A 13,550-nucleotide genomic window follows, 5' to 3' on the forward strand; every position below is an offset into this window, starting at 1 on the left:
ACTGAAAAATAGCTACTTCAAAGTATCTAAGGAACTCAGAAAACTGGTCCAAATTTTATCCTCAAATCAAGAAGAAGAAAAAAAAAGCTATGAAGATAATTAAGCAAAAAATTGAAACCAGGAGCGTGTGGAGGGAGAGAGAGTTGATTCTAAACAGGGAGGCTAGGAGAACTTCCTTCAGAGGAAGGGGCCATGCTGGCCTCTGGGGCCGAGATTAGTCCGCCTGGGGGAACATCACAGCAAACGCCCTGGGGCGCAGGGAGCAGACAGGGGTATAGCGGGGAGGTGGGAGCCGATGGGAGGTTTGCAGGAGAGGAGTGGCAGGATGGGGCTGTATTGTCACACAGGGTTCTGAAAGTATCTAAATAACACACAAACATAATCCGAAAACGAGCAAATAAATGCAGGCCAATCTTGCTTTTGTTAAAAAAGCATACCACATCTGAGCCCCCTCTGGCCAACTTGAGATGTTTCTGTGCTGTTAAAGTTTAACTAACTGCATTTCTTTCAAAGTACAATTCCATTTGCCACTTGAAAATAAAAATTTTCAAATTCAGTTCCAACGTTGGGGTATTTAAAGTATTGTCTACTTATATAACAAATACCAACTACTGGAATCTTTCTCATCATTTTGAAAACGTCCTACCTGAGTCCCCATTAGCTGCTTCCCTGGCTTCTCTCCTAATTTCAATGTACCTCTTCTTTCTTTCCATAGGAACCTATTAGGCAAAAACAAACAATTGAAGACTTTTTAGAATCGTGGTCACATATTTTCTATTTTAGTAGCAATCTGGCAAATATTAACTTTTAAGCAAAAACTTTAACCAAACTTAAAAGCACTGAAAACCCCCCACAAAGACAGGCGGGCGCCCTTCAGGAAGGCCCCCCCCCCCGCCGGGCGCCAGGAGCTGGTGCCCCCCTCGGGCTCTGGGACCCACGTGGGCTGCACCCCTCCAGCCACAGGCCTGGGGACCCGTCGTCTGCACTTATGAGCCTCAGCTCCCTGGACTGTAAAGTCACGACAGGTCACAGCGCCTCACGGCCGCGGCGGAATCCACAAGTAATGCACAGTAAGTGTCTGAAGGCTTAATGGACGTGTGTGTTTATTATTTCATGTCTTTAGTTCTTTGAACACAGGCCTAGAAGAAACTTTCCAGTCTTGTTCCAAAAGGGCTCAAGGCGGGAAGCAAGCACTGGCCTGGACCTGTGAGCCACCAGGCAGACTACGAGGGGTGGAGGCCAGAGCGCCCACCCGCCCCCCAACCCCCCGCCCGCCGGGCTGCGAAGGCTGCAGCCCCCCAGCCCCCGCTCGCTCTGCCCAGCCCCCCGCCCGCCGGGCTGCGGAAGGCTGCAGCCCCCCAGCCCCCGCTCGCTCTGCCCAGCTCCCCGCCTGCCGGGCTGCGGAAGGCTGCAGCCCCCCGGCCTCCGCTGAGCTCGGCTCCTCTGCCAGAGCATCTTCCCCCCAAGACGTGTGCTCCCGGCGCCCGTGATGCGCCGAGCCTCCCACCAGGGCCCCCAGGGCCTAACCCTGCATCGGGGTGGATCTCAACTTCACTGACCAGAGGAACTTCAGAAAACAACTTCAGGGATGTGTCCTAAGAGCTCCTTTCAGTGGCACTTTCTCTCCTTCACAAGTTGAGGGAAAACCCGAGTCATGACCACCGTTTTGTAGTTGCCTGAGATCGTATCTCAGGTCAAACCGTAAGAAGCTGCCAGTGTTGACAGCTCACAGCGGACTTGAGGACTGGGCAGTTAATGTTCAGCGCGATGAGTGTGTTTCTCTATAAGCATAAGTGTGCTAAGTGCTAAGTGTTCGTAGCCTGGAAACACCACGAAAAATTTCACTCACCTCCACTTCTATGGGAAACGTGTAGCAGCGCTTCAGGTCTATCAGATTTTCAAAAATGAGCAAGTTCTGTGAACGCAAAGCCCCACGTGAAGACGCCTGAGCGCCAGGCGGAGACGCCGGGCGCTGACGCCACCCCAGGGCCCCGCCCTCCGCGTCCGCACGCAGGGCTGGAGGAGCACACCCACCGCGGCCCGGGGGGCGCAGAGCCCGGGCAGCCCGGCCGGCAGCCGGGAGGGGCCTACCTTCTCCGGCTTCTCACTGAACAGGAAGCCCTGGTAAAACTTGAGCTCGGTGAAGACACAGCGGATGGCGGCGATGGCGCAGTTGTAGGCGGCACAGTGGTACAGCCGCCTGCGCTCCAGCAGCTGGGCCTCCCCCGCCATGTTCTCCGTGAAGGCATCGTAGCACAGCCTGTGGGCGGCCGGGCGAGCGTCAGTCCATCCAGCGGGGTGAGCCGGCCCCACGGGCGCCCACACCCACACCTACGGGGGCCGCAACAAGCCGGGCGGGCGGCGGCCCAGCCTGAGGGGCAGGAAGGGCTCCAGCAGGCCGGGCCTGAACCGACCCTGGGGAAGCGGCACGCGGGCACCGCGAGGGCGTGGGGGGGCAGCAGCGGCGGAGGCAGGGGTGGGCGGCTGCCAGCCACACCCAGGAGCGCGGTCTCGCCCTGCCGGCTGCGGCCAGCCCCCGTGAGCACGCGAGCACGCGAGCACGGTGCGGTCCGGACACGGCCCCCCCTCATCTACGCTGCTGCCGGCCGCTCCACGGGGCCCAGGAAGCCGGAGCGGTTACCGCCCAGCCCTCGAGGGGAGAAGCCTGCCGGCCCCTGCTACTAGGACGCGGTCCCTCTGAAGGGCTTCAGGCTGGGAAACAAAACAGTCGGGTTCCTGTAACATACGGACGGTCACTCTGGCAGCGGGGCTGAGAGCGGCAGGCCTCGGGGCAAGGAGACCCATCACGCAGGAGGCCCCTGCGGCACTTCACCAGCAACCCCAGTGCCACACGAGCCACTTGTGCCAGGAGCCCCGCGGACACAAATCCACCAGCTCTGGGGCCGGCAGGGTGTGTGCAGAGGTTGAAGAGATTCAGAAGGAAAAATAACACGACCCCCAGGACGCTCGTGGTGACGACGTCATCCACTGAGGAGGACACGTGAGGAGAGGGTCAGAGGAGCTAGAGGTGAGTCTGCAGAGACCTGGCACATCGGTGTTCAACACTAAGAGGAACCTCACCAGAAGGCCGGCTTCAGAGAAAACGTATCTGACTACTCTGTGCGTTACAAAACACCTGCTTGGAAGTGTTTAACACTCCTTTAATTTCAAATGATAGAAAAAATAAAATACACTAAATCCCTCCTTACTGTAAATCATACCACTAAAAACATATCAAGCTATTGAGGGAGAAAAAATAGTAGGAAAAAACAGTAAAAGAAAAAGAGCTTTACTCTGTATAGAAGATGTGTATAGGGTAAAACGTTACCCAATAACATGCTGAATTAAAGTCCATCTAAGTAGTCTGTACATAGGAAAACTAAAAATTCAGTGTTTAAACATTTATTCACGTTATATACATGCGTAAAGATATATGTATCAAAAATATTAACAATACAATCCGAAATTAAGTAAAACCTTACTTAATAAGGGTCTTTGTAAGTTCATTTCCTTCTGTGACACACGAGCCGTGGAATGCTTGATTGATTTTAGATCCCTTGGAGTGAACATCGTCTTTCGGAAGACGAGAGTACATCACATCGAGCATCTTATAGTAGCCCATCTTCTTGGTGATTTGAGTATCAAAGGAAGATTCATTCAGCTAACAAAAGATAACAGGAAAAATATTTTACTGAATAAATCAAATTTAATACTCAACGCCCTTTACATTGAAAGTAATTTTAACAAAGATGTTAAACCACTTCAACAAGAGGTAGCCCAAGAGCTAAAACGTGGATGTAAGTATTGATGTGTTCTATTTAGTGTGGCAGCAAATACTGACTTCACCTCAGTGAAACTCATTTGGGACTTCTGGCCTCCAAGGCTGTGAGAGGATAAACTTTTGTTCTGGGTCACCAAGCTTATGATAATTTATTACCGCAGGTTAAGGAAACTAAGACACATTTTGGTACCAAAAGTTGGAGCGCTACTGTAACAAATGAAAAAAATACCTTAAGTGGCTTTGGAATTGAACAGAGGGTAGAGGTAGAAAAAATTTTTGCCATGCATGACAGAAAAGGCCTAGCTTGCCCTGTAGAGACCACTGTTAGGAAATATCGACATTAAAGGCACTGCTGGTGAGGACCCAGAAGGAAGTGAACAGAAAGCCAGTGTTGTCTTAGGGAATGCCCATCATCATAAACATATTTTTATTAGAAATATGGACATTAAAGTAGTTGCTGGTGAGGTCTCAAAAGGAAGTAAGTACCAGATTTTTGGAAACTGGAGGACAGAGGATCCTTGTTAGGCGGCTAACAAGAAAACTTAGCTGAACAGTGTTCTGAAGTTGTGCAGAAAGCAGAACTTGCAGGCTATGCACCTGAATGCTGAGCTGAGAGGATTTCCAAGTAAATTTGCTGGAGGTACTGCCTGGCTGCTTCTTTGCTGCTTACAGCAGAATGTGAGGTGCGAGAAATTAATTGAGACAAAAACTGTTAAGCAAAAAGAACCAGAACTTGATGATTTGGGAAATTCTCAGCCCATCCAGACTGTAGAAGACACTAACGTCAGGAGACTGGCTGTTAGGAAAGCACGCTTTGGCGAGAAGACTGAGGGTATGGCTGAAGAAACGACGCCTGTGGCTCACGGCTGCGCTCAGCCGCCTCACAGCAGCCGCGCACAGGGAAGGGACTCCCCTGTCTCACGGAGGGAATCTCCAGGATGAGCACGAGGGAGACAGAAGGTTTCTGAGAATGTTATTACCAGCTGAACTGAAAGGGACAGAGACAAAATGAAATGGAAAAAAGGATGTTGTACTCCCAAAATTCTACAGGCAAGAAACAGACAAAACTACTCAGCTGCAAACAAATGCTAACCTTCAAGAACAAAGCAGGATGGCTCCAAGGATGGAGTCTTTGGCCCAGAAGGCAGAACGCCAGGCCACAGAGCATTACTCCCGGGTCCTGAAACCTAATGGACTTGCCCAGCCAGGTTTTAAAACTGCTTTGAAAAACAAACTCCTTCCTTCCATTTTCTCCTGTTTGGAACAGGAATGTCTGTGATTGTCGTCCTATGCCTGTCCCACCACTGTGTTCTGGAAGCAAATAATCTGCTTTCTAGTTTCACAGGTCCACAAACGGAGAGAGTTTGGTCCCAAGATGGATCATACCCAAAACCCACCCATAGGTGGTTTATATGATTTAGATGATGAGATTTGGGACTTTGTGCTAATAATATTTAGATGAGCTTTTGGACTTAAAAAGTCGATGTCGTAATGGGTTTAGACCGTGTCAGGCTGAATAGTAGCCCCAAAAAGATACCCACATTCCAATGCCTCAGACCTGTGACTGTTACCTTGTATAACAGAAGGGATGAGACAGATGAAATGAAGCGAAGGACCCTGAGAAGATTATCCAAGTGGGCCCAGAATGCAATCATATTTACAGGCAGGAGGCAGAGAGAGATTAGACAGAACTGAGGAAGCTGGAAGCACCTAAATGTCCGTCGACAGAGGAGTGGATAAAGAAGCTGAAGCTGTGGTGCACAGATACGATGGAATACTACTCAGCCAAGAAAAGAATGAAATAATGCCATTTGCAGCAACGTGGATGGACCTAGACATAATCATACTAAGTGAAGTCAGACAGAGAGAGACAAACACCATATGTATCACTTATATGTGGAATCTGAAATATGATGCAAATGAACTTACCTACTAAACAGAAACAGACTCACAGACATAGAGAACAGACTTGTGGTTACCAAGGGGGAGGGGAGGCACAGCGGATAAATTAGGAGTTTGGGATTAGCAGATACAAACCACTATACATAAAACAGATAAACAGCAAGGACCTACTGTATAGCACAGGAAACATTCAGTACCTTGTAATAAACCATAATGGAAAAGAATTTGAAAAAGAACAGACACATGTACGTGTATAACTGAATCACTTTGGTGTACACCTGAAACTAACACAACATTGTAAGTCAACTACACTTCAATAAAAGAAGAAAAACAGCGGATTTTTTAAAAAAGAAGAGGAGGAGGAGGAGGACGAAGCCAAGCGAGCAGAGCAGCACCGGGAGGAGCCATGTGGCCACAAGCCGAGGGACGCTGGTGCCTCCAGAGGCTGGCAGAGCAGAGTGAGGGCTGTCCTCTCCCCAGAACCTCCGGAGCGAGTGCAGCCCCAGGAGGCGGTTTCTGACCTCTGGTCTCCAGAGCTATGAGGAAATAAAGGCCTGTGGTTCTCAGCCTCATCTGCGGTCCTTTGTGACAGCAGCCTGAGGAAACTAACACAGACACCACATGCCTGCAGGCTGAGATCAGGACATGGAGGGGACGCTCCTTGAGCTACAGACGCCCCTGACTGAACACATGGCAGTTTCTAACGACACTGACCACGGAGGTCTGTCAGCTCTTATTAACGTTCAATTTAATCACAGACCATGATACCTTTATAAATCTGGACTTCAACACATCAATGGCGTCCACCACAACTTTGCAGAAGAAGCCCCTCAAAGCATTCAGGTCACAGTGCCACAGCAGAGTGAGGAGGACTCGGTCCACAGCCGCCTGGCGGGTGACGCTGGGAAGCAGGTCATCCCTCCTGAACATCCCGTGCACACTATCCAGAAGGCCTAACTGTGTTGCACATGGACTCCTAAGAAAAAAAGAAAATGACATGCACATTCAGGCTTGAAACAAATATTTCATGATGGCCTACTACATTACAAGCAGAGTAAATGCCCATGACTATGAATTAGAAAAATACCTTTAAAGATTATATGTATAAAAACCAGGAAATACAAGAAGCATTTGTACGTAAGTCATGTTATTTTACTCATCCCCAGAAATCCTCATGCCTGTTTAGGCATTAGGAAAAAGAACTTTTTTCATTTACTTTCAATATGGTCTTTCTGGAAGGCTCTGGAAGAGACTCAGCCTCGACACCATCATGTATCCCAGAGCCTGAGACTCATGAATCCTCATCAGACAATTCCAGCCTCTTCCTCAGTAATGAACCACCACTCCTACTTCCCAGGCAGAGATGATTCAGCTGGCCTTTTGTTTTCTCATCTGGGTAATACGGTATATGAATGATCACCTATACGATTCCGTCTACAAATCTACTAATTAAGAATAGCGTTAGCTTCCCCGCCTATAAAAATAAGAGGTTAGGACTGAATGATCATTAAAATCATTTCCAGTTCTAAAATCTCGATGCTCAGAAGTTAGCTATGACCCAGAGCAAAAATACTGGATTTGAAGGTAATTCAGTCACAAAAATTTGAGGTTGCAGGACACCACTAGATCTACATGGGCTCTGCAATATTCATCTGGACACTGTCCTAGATTTCAGTTCTCTCAAGGAGCATCCTGCTTTGAGCACAGTGGAGATGCACAGCCCTTACACAGAAAGCTAAAGGAAAGAGGAGGCAAAGGAAAAGAGCATAAATGGGCCAACAGATGGTTTACTGAAAAATAAATGCAAGTGAGCATTAAATATATGAATATATGTTCCATTTTACTCACAATAAAAGAAATACAAATTAGAGCAACACTGAGAAATCCTTTCTCACCTATTAACGCTGGAAAAAATCCAAATGTTTGACAATATAGTCTATCGGCAAGACTGTGATGAAACGCACTTTCATCCACTGCTGGCAGGAATGCAAATAATACAGCCCCAAAAGGGGATGTGGTGATATCTAGCAAAGTCACAAATGCATTTACCTTTTCACTCACATTTACAAATCCACTCCAAAGCTACACTGGCAAAATACAACATGACATGTGCACAGGGCTATTCACTATGCCGTTATTCTTATCAGCAAAAAGACTGACCAAAAGCCCACCAGTAGGGGCTGCTTCAAAATACTTGGTACTTCCACACAGTGAATAATTACACAGTTGTTTAAAAAAAAAAAAAAAAAAAAGGAAAGCAGAAGATCTCTACGTGCTGATTTAGTGTGATCTGTAGAAAACATGAAGTAGAAAAAAAGGTGAAAGGGCAGAAGACGATAGGACAGGGAAGAGACAGAAGCAAGGCTCCTGAATGTAGCGCATTACGTACTTCTAACGTTCAAATCACGTATGTATTTTACATATTCAATAAGAAAATTAGGTCAAAAAAAAAAAAAAAAACTTCTAAGATCTGAAAATGAATTAAAGCATACCTAATGAATTGGTATAATAACTGCACATTGAAAAACACTCTCAGGTGATTCTGGAACACAAAATTTGACTGTATATCCTCAGAGAATATATTCTAAGTAAATTATAAATAAAATTAAAAATTTTAACTTCATCCAGCTATGATTATTCTTAGCAGTAATACTGGTAGTGTTAGTTTTGAAAATATTTTATGTGTATTATAGGATAAAGCAATTAAATACTGGTGAAATGTTATTAAAAACAACACTGGGGCTTCTCTGGTGGCGCAGTGGTTAAGAATCCGTCTGCCAATGCAGGGGAACACGGGTTCGAGCCCCGGTCCGGGAAGATCCCACATGCCGCGGAGCGACTGAGCCCGTGCGCCACAACTACTGACGACCCCGTGCCTAGAGCCCGTGCTCCGCAACAAGAAGCCACCGCAATGAGAAGCCCGCGCACCACAATGAAGAGCAGCCCCCGCTCACCGCAACTAGAGAAAGCCCATGCGCAGCAACGAAGACAGAACACAGCCAAAAATAAATAAATAAAATAAAATAATTTATTAAAAAACAAAACAAAAAAAAAAAAAAACAAAACAACACTGAACAGAAAAAAATTAAAATCTACAATGTAAGGGAAAAATAATAAAAGTAATAAAAAACCCATAATGTTAAGATTGAAAGGAAAGTATCAGGATATTTTTCTTTTCCTTAAAACAAACAAAACTATTCCTCAGTACAGCACTAACCGGTAGTAGTGCTATAACCCAGTAGCACTAAGTTCGCTGAGGACCCAGCCTGTGGTCTCTAAGTGCCGTTTCACAGGGCTCTCTAGAGAAACGGCTTGACTCTGGGTCAAGGTGAGCCTGAGGTGATCTGCTGAGCCAGAAGACACGTAAAAGACATCAGAGACTAAGGAAGGCTGCCCAAGAACCTAGGAGCCGGCCGCCACGGACTCCCACTGCCACAGATGGGACAGTTTGAACATAAAAAAAGAATAACAACTGCCACTGATTGAAATTTACTTCTGTTTTGTTTTTAAAAGTTCTAAAAAAAAAATACTAACTAATTTTCACAGAGACAACTGTAGCATTGGAGTAAGTTTTAGAACTGGGATGTGAAAAATACTCCAATTTTGTCTCTCTTTTTCAAAATTGTTTTGGCTGTTAAGGGGTACTTTGCATTTCCCTATAAATATTAGGAACTGCTAGTCAATTCCTGTACCCAAAAAATGAGGCTTGCTGGAATCTGGATATGGAGTGCATTAAATCTAGCAATTTGAATAGAACTGCCATGTTAACAATATTGAATCTTCCAACTCACAAGCATGGACTATCTCTCCATCTATTTAGATCTTTAATTTTTTAATTTCCTTCAGCAACAGGTTGTAATTTTTGGTGTACAAGTCTTGTGCTTCTTGTGTTAAATTTATTCCCAAGTGTTTTATTCTTTTTGGTGCTATCATGAATGGTATTACATTTGTAATTATAGTGTCAAATGTTCTCTGTTCATAAACAGAACCACCAATGACATTAGAATACGTATCCTGAATCCGACAAATTTTCTGTAATTGTTTACTGGTTCTCATAGTTTCTTGTAGATCTTTAGGATTCTCTACCTCGTGCCATCTGTGAGTAAAAACGGTTTTACTTCTTTCTTTCCAAGTTGACTGCCTTTTATTTCTTTTGCTTGCCTGGCTGCAATGGCTAGGACCTCCAGGACTATGTTGGATAGAAAAGAACAGACGTCCTCGCCTTGTTCCCAACTTTGGAGGAAAATTCAGCCTTTCACTACTAAATATTTTGTTGGCTATTGGTTTTTCATAGATGACCTTTTGCAAGTTTTATCATCAATGAGTAAATGAGCGCTGGATTCTGTCAAAAATTTATCTGCATCTACTGAAATAATGCACTCATCGTTTGCAAGAACAGAGATGATACTCTCCCACAGAAATGAAACACACATGGTTCCTGGAATCCCAGACTCGGAATGACTTACTTTCCGGCTACCTTCCTGAAAGTGGATTGAAATAATTCTTCCAAAACATGCTGCTGTTCCCGACAAAGCATTTCTGTCATCAACTCCAACAACACGGGACTCTGAGATAACTCCAACGCATCCAGAAGCTAGAGAAGAAACACACACCAATAATAATGATGATAATAATAATAATTGCGTTGGATTTTTTTTGACAGTTCAAATAAACAGGGAAAGCAAATTATAACAATTTCACAAAGATTAACAAATGCTAATATATGTCATTTTTGCAGCTATGGAATGCCTGGCACATAACAATGTTCGTTAAATATTTGAGTTTTGATTCTCTCAAAGTTTTGCAGATGTTCTTCCTCTAACCGTGTTTGGGGTCCTCTCTTCACCTCCACGAGGCCTCTCCCCGGCTCCGGGCCCTCTGGGGGCGGCAGCGTGCGCCCTTCACACCAGCCTCACTGCACAGCACACACACTCCAGGCTGTGGGTCCAGTGTTCTCATCTCACCTCCCATCTTCCATCTCCTTGCCCCTTTGCTCTGCTCTCTAGGAGACAGCTGCAAGCTCACCTTCCATTTGGTGAAGGTTTTTAGTTTTGCTCGTGTGTATTGAATTTCCAAGAGCGCCTTCTTGTCCTAGCTCACGCACCTGATACACTGTCTCTCCTCTCTGCAGCTGCTCTGAACAGTCTCTTCGACCTTCTTATCTCACCTTGTCTCTGTTCCCTCTGAGTTCCTTTCTCCTGTTGGTTTACATCTTTCTTAGACTGGAAGCTGTCTTCAAAGGTGCCGCGACTGTCTGCACTTGCATTTACGTTAAGGGAAAGTACTAAAGATCTACTCAGAACCTTTGTGGACGTGACAACCATCTGCTGGCAGACCGCGGGGGAGCAGGAAACTCAGATGGCACTGGCATGACGGTGCAGAAAGAACACACCATCCGACAGAGAAATGAGGAGGCTACCACGTCACCCAGGCCACCAGATGCGAGGTCGCTCACAAGGGGACGTGCACGACACCTGCCTCCAGGTGTGGGGCTGTTGCCAGAAAGGTTAGCCTGAATCTCACAGCCAAGCTTGAAGCCTAACTTCCAGTTTAGAGGAAACACAGAGGGTGAGGAAAGCCAAAACGCACCTCAAGGAAGCAATCAGACAAATGGGACAGCATCCAAGAGACGTGCTAGGGTTACTTCCAAAACCCAATGTCGCAGAGAAATAAAAGGGATGGGGGTGAAGTAGTCCTAGATTTAAAGACACCAGAGACATGACATTCGAGCCAATCGTTAATTAGATCCTGGTTTGAAAAATCCAGCCAAACACAGGGACATCTGGAGAAACGTGACCGTGGACGAAACAGCACAGGGTCTGAGAGCAGCGAGAATTTTCTTGGGCCTGGTAACAGCGTGGTGCCTGCCTCTCAGGAACTGCTGCTGAAACATTCAGGAGTGAAGCACCAGGATGTCTGCAGCTAACTCACAAGTGTTTCAGCCAAAACACACACACACACACAAAGCAAATATGACAAAAAGTTAACTGCTGAATACAAGAGATGGTTATATGGATGCTTGTTTACTATTCTTCCAACTTCTCTGTAGGTTTGAAAGAAAACAATCGTATCAGGATGGGGCGGAGAGAATCCGTGTGGATGGGTGGTTTGTAGACGGCCTTTCCGTGGGGCTGCTTGGCTTCTGTACAGTATGGTGACTGGGTCCCACAGACCAGAGACCCAGGAATGAGCTGGAAACCTTTGAAGGCTAGACTTAGAATCACAAGCATCACTTCCACTGTATTATTTTCTTGTTACTAGTGGATCTTTCAGGACAACCCATACGCAACAGGAGAAAAATCAGACTACGTTGCTCAAAACATATGACGTCTCTTTTTTCCCCATGTGACGGAAAGTCACACCATAAAAACATGCGGGATGGGATACACTGGTGCAGCCATCCTTGGAGAGTATGCGTATCTCTACCCTGGCACTTATACAGTGTGTTTTAATCATCGTTTCTTCCTTGCTTTACTATAAGCTCCTTGAAAACAAAGACACTGTCTTCATTATTCCTGAGCCCAGGGCTCAGTCCATCACGAGTATGGGCGACCACCACCCACCCTCCCTCCAATGGCGATTCTCTCGTTTTTCCTACTGGCTGGCCCCTGAGTTTTAGCCGAGTACACTGCTGCCCAAAATAAGAACATTCACAGTCTCGCTCGCGTGTATGTGGCGAGTCGGGTATCAGCAGAATTAATACGTGCAAGGTCTGGATTAAGCCCTTAAAGGAAAGGGATGCTCTCTCCTGCCCTCTCCTCCCTCCTGCTGGCTAGAAGGGACAAGACAGGAGCTGGATCAGCCAACCTGGACAAGGTAGAGGCTACGTGCGGGGGACGACAGAGAAGAAGGTAAAGGAGACGGGGTCCCTGTAGAGGATCTAGAACTGTACAGGAGGGAGAGAACCTAGCTCCTTGGCTAAGCCCCCGGTGTTTCGGGAACTTACGCTGTATGTTAACTAAGTGATAACCACTAGATATTTCTCAGATGACCACTAGTCAACTAAACTTCAGAAACTGCACCATATAGGTGATATTCTATTTCTTAGCTCTCTTCGGTATTATTCTTCAAAGCGTATACATTACACGTAAAATATTCCACAATTTTTAAATGGGGGAAAAAATCAGCCCCAAAGGATTCAGATACGCCATCAGCCTCCAGACAACAAGCTTTCAAAATGAGTTAAAATGAATCCTTAAAGTGTGAACACTCTCTGACTCTGAATATTTCACTTACTTCTTTTCACCAAGAAACGTAACAGGGAACCAGCAGGGCTTAATCTTAGTTGCTACTGCTAAACACTAACCTTCCTCACACAGTCCGCGTAGTTGTTGTACCGCAGGGTCCCCGGGGGAAACTCTTCAGACTTCATAGGGAAGTTAGAAACAATGAGCTTCCCGAGAACGTGCTTCAGCTCCTGCAGGTGGCCTCCAGTGAGATCGGCGAAGAAAGGGAGCAGAGTCACAGCCTGGCCCTGCAGAGCGAGCGCAACATGAGACTGGCTTCGGGATTCCGCGCAGCGAGCGCAACGGCTGCTTTCTGAAGACGGAGCCGAGCAAGCACCACACGCGTGGACGCCGTGCCCACTTCAGGACACCTCCTTGGCGGCATCCAACCCACCAGCGGGACGCGTCCCGGCCCTCGGCTTCCACTCTCGGGCTCGCGGGCTGAGCCAGGGCTGTCCCGTGTGAGCACAGGACAGGGCAGCCCGACTCTGCGTGTGAATCTCCTCTGCAAACGCAGCCTCTACTAGAAGTGTGCTGCCTGAGTTCTGTGAGGGAAGACTATCGTGAATACCCTACGGGGCGACTGCGGAACTCAGGGCTCCAGGGCACTTGGTGTGCTTCCTTCCTCCCTTGGGTAGCAG

At 46.8% G+C, this 13,550-nt stretch overlaps 1 protein-coding gene across 7 annotated transcripts in view; it reads right to left on the reverse strand.

Moving 5' to 3' along the window:
- PRKDC (protein kinase, DNA-activated, catalytic subunit) overlaps positions 1–13,550 on the reverse strand; it is a 150,452-nt gene that overhangs the window by 63,465 nt on the left and 73,437 nt on the right. For all 7 annotated transcript variants that reach the window (XM_068525884.1, XM_068525885.1, XM_068525882.1 and 4 more), the window contains exons 39-45: positions 12,990–13,157; positions 10,150–10,277; positions 6,452–6,659; positions 3,483–3,661; positions 2,092–2,260; positions 1,850–1,915; positions 647–719 (exon numbers count right to left, since the gene is read on the reverse strand). In XM_068525884.1, coding sequence (XP_068381985.1) covers positions 647–719; positions 1,850–1,915; positions 2,092–2,260; positions 3,483–3,661; positions 6,452–6,659; positions 10,150–10,277; positions 12,990–13,157 — 991 coding nt within the window. The remainder of the gene's footprint in view (positions 1–646; positions 720–1,849; positions 1,916–2,091; positions 2,261–3,482; positions 3,662–6,451; positions 6,660–10,149; positions 10,278–12,989; positions 13,158–13,550) is intronic.

The sequence above is a fragment of the Eschrichtius robustus genome, chromosome 17 (genome assembly GCF_028021215.1).
Source record: "Eschrichtius robustus isolate mEscRob2 chromosome 17, mEscRob2.pri, whole genome shotgun sequence".
Taxonomy (NCBI): domain Eukaryota; kingdom Metazoa; phylum Chordata; class Mammalia; order Artiodactyla; family Eschrichtiidae; genus Eschrichtius; species Eschrichtius robustus.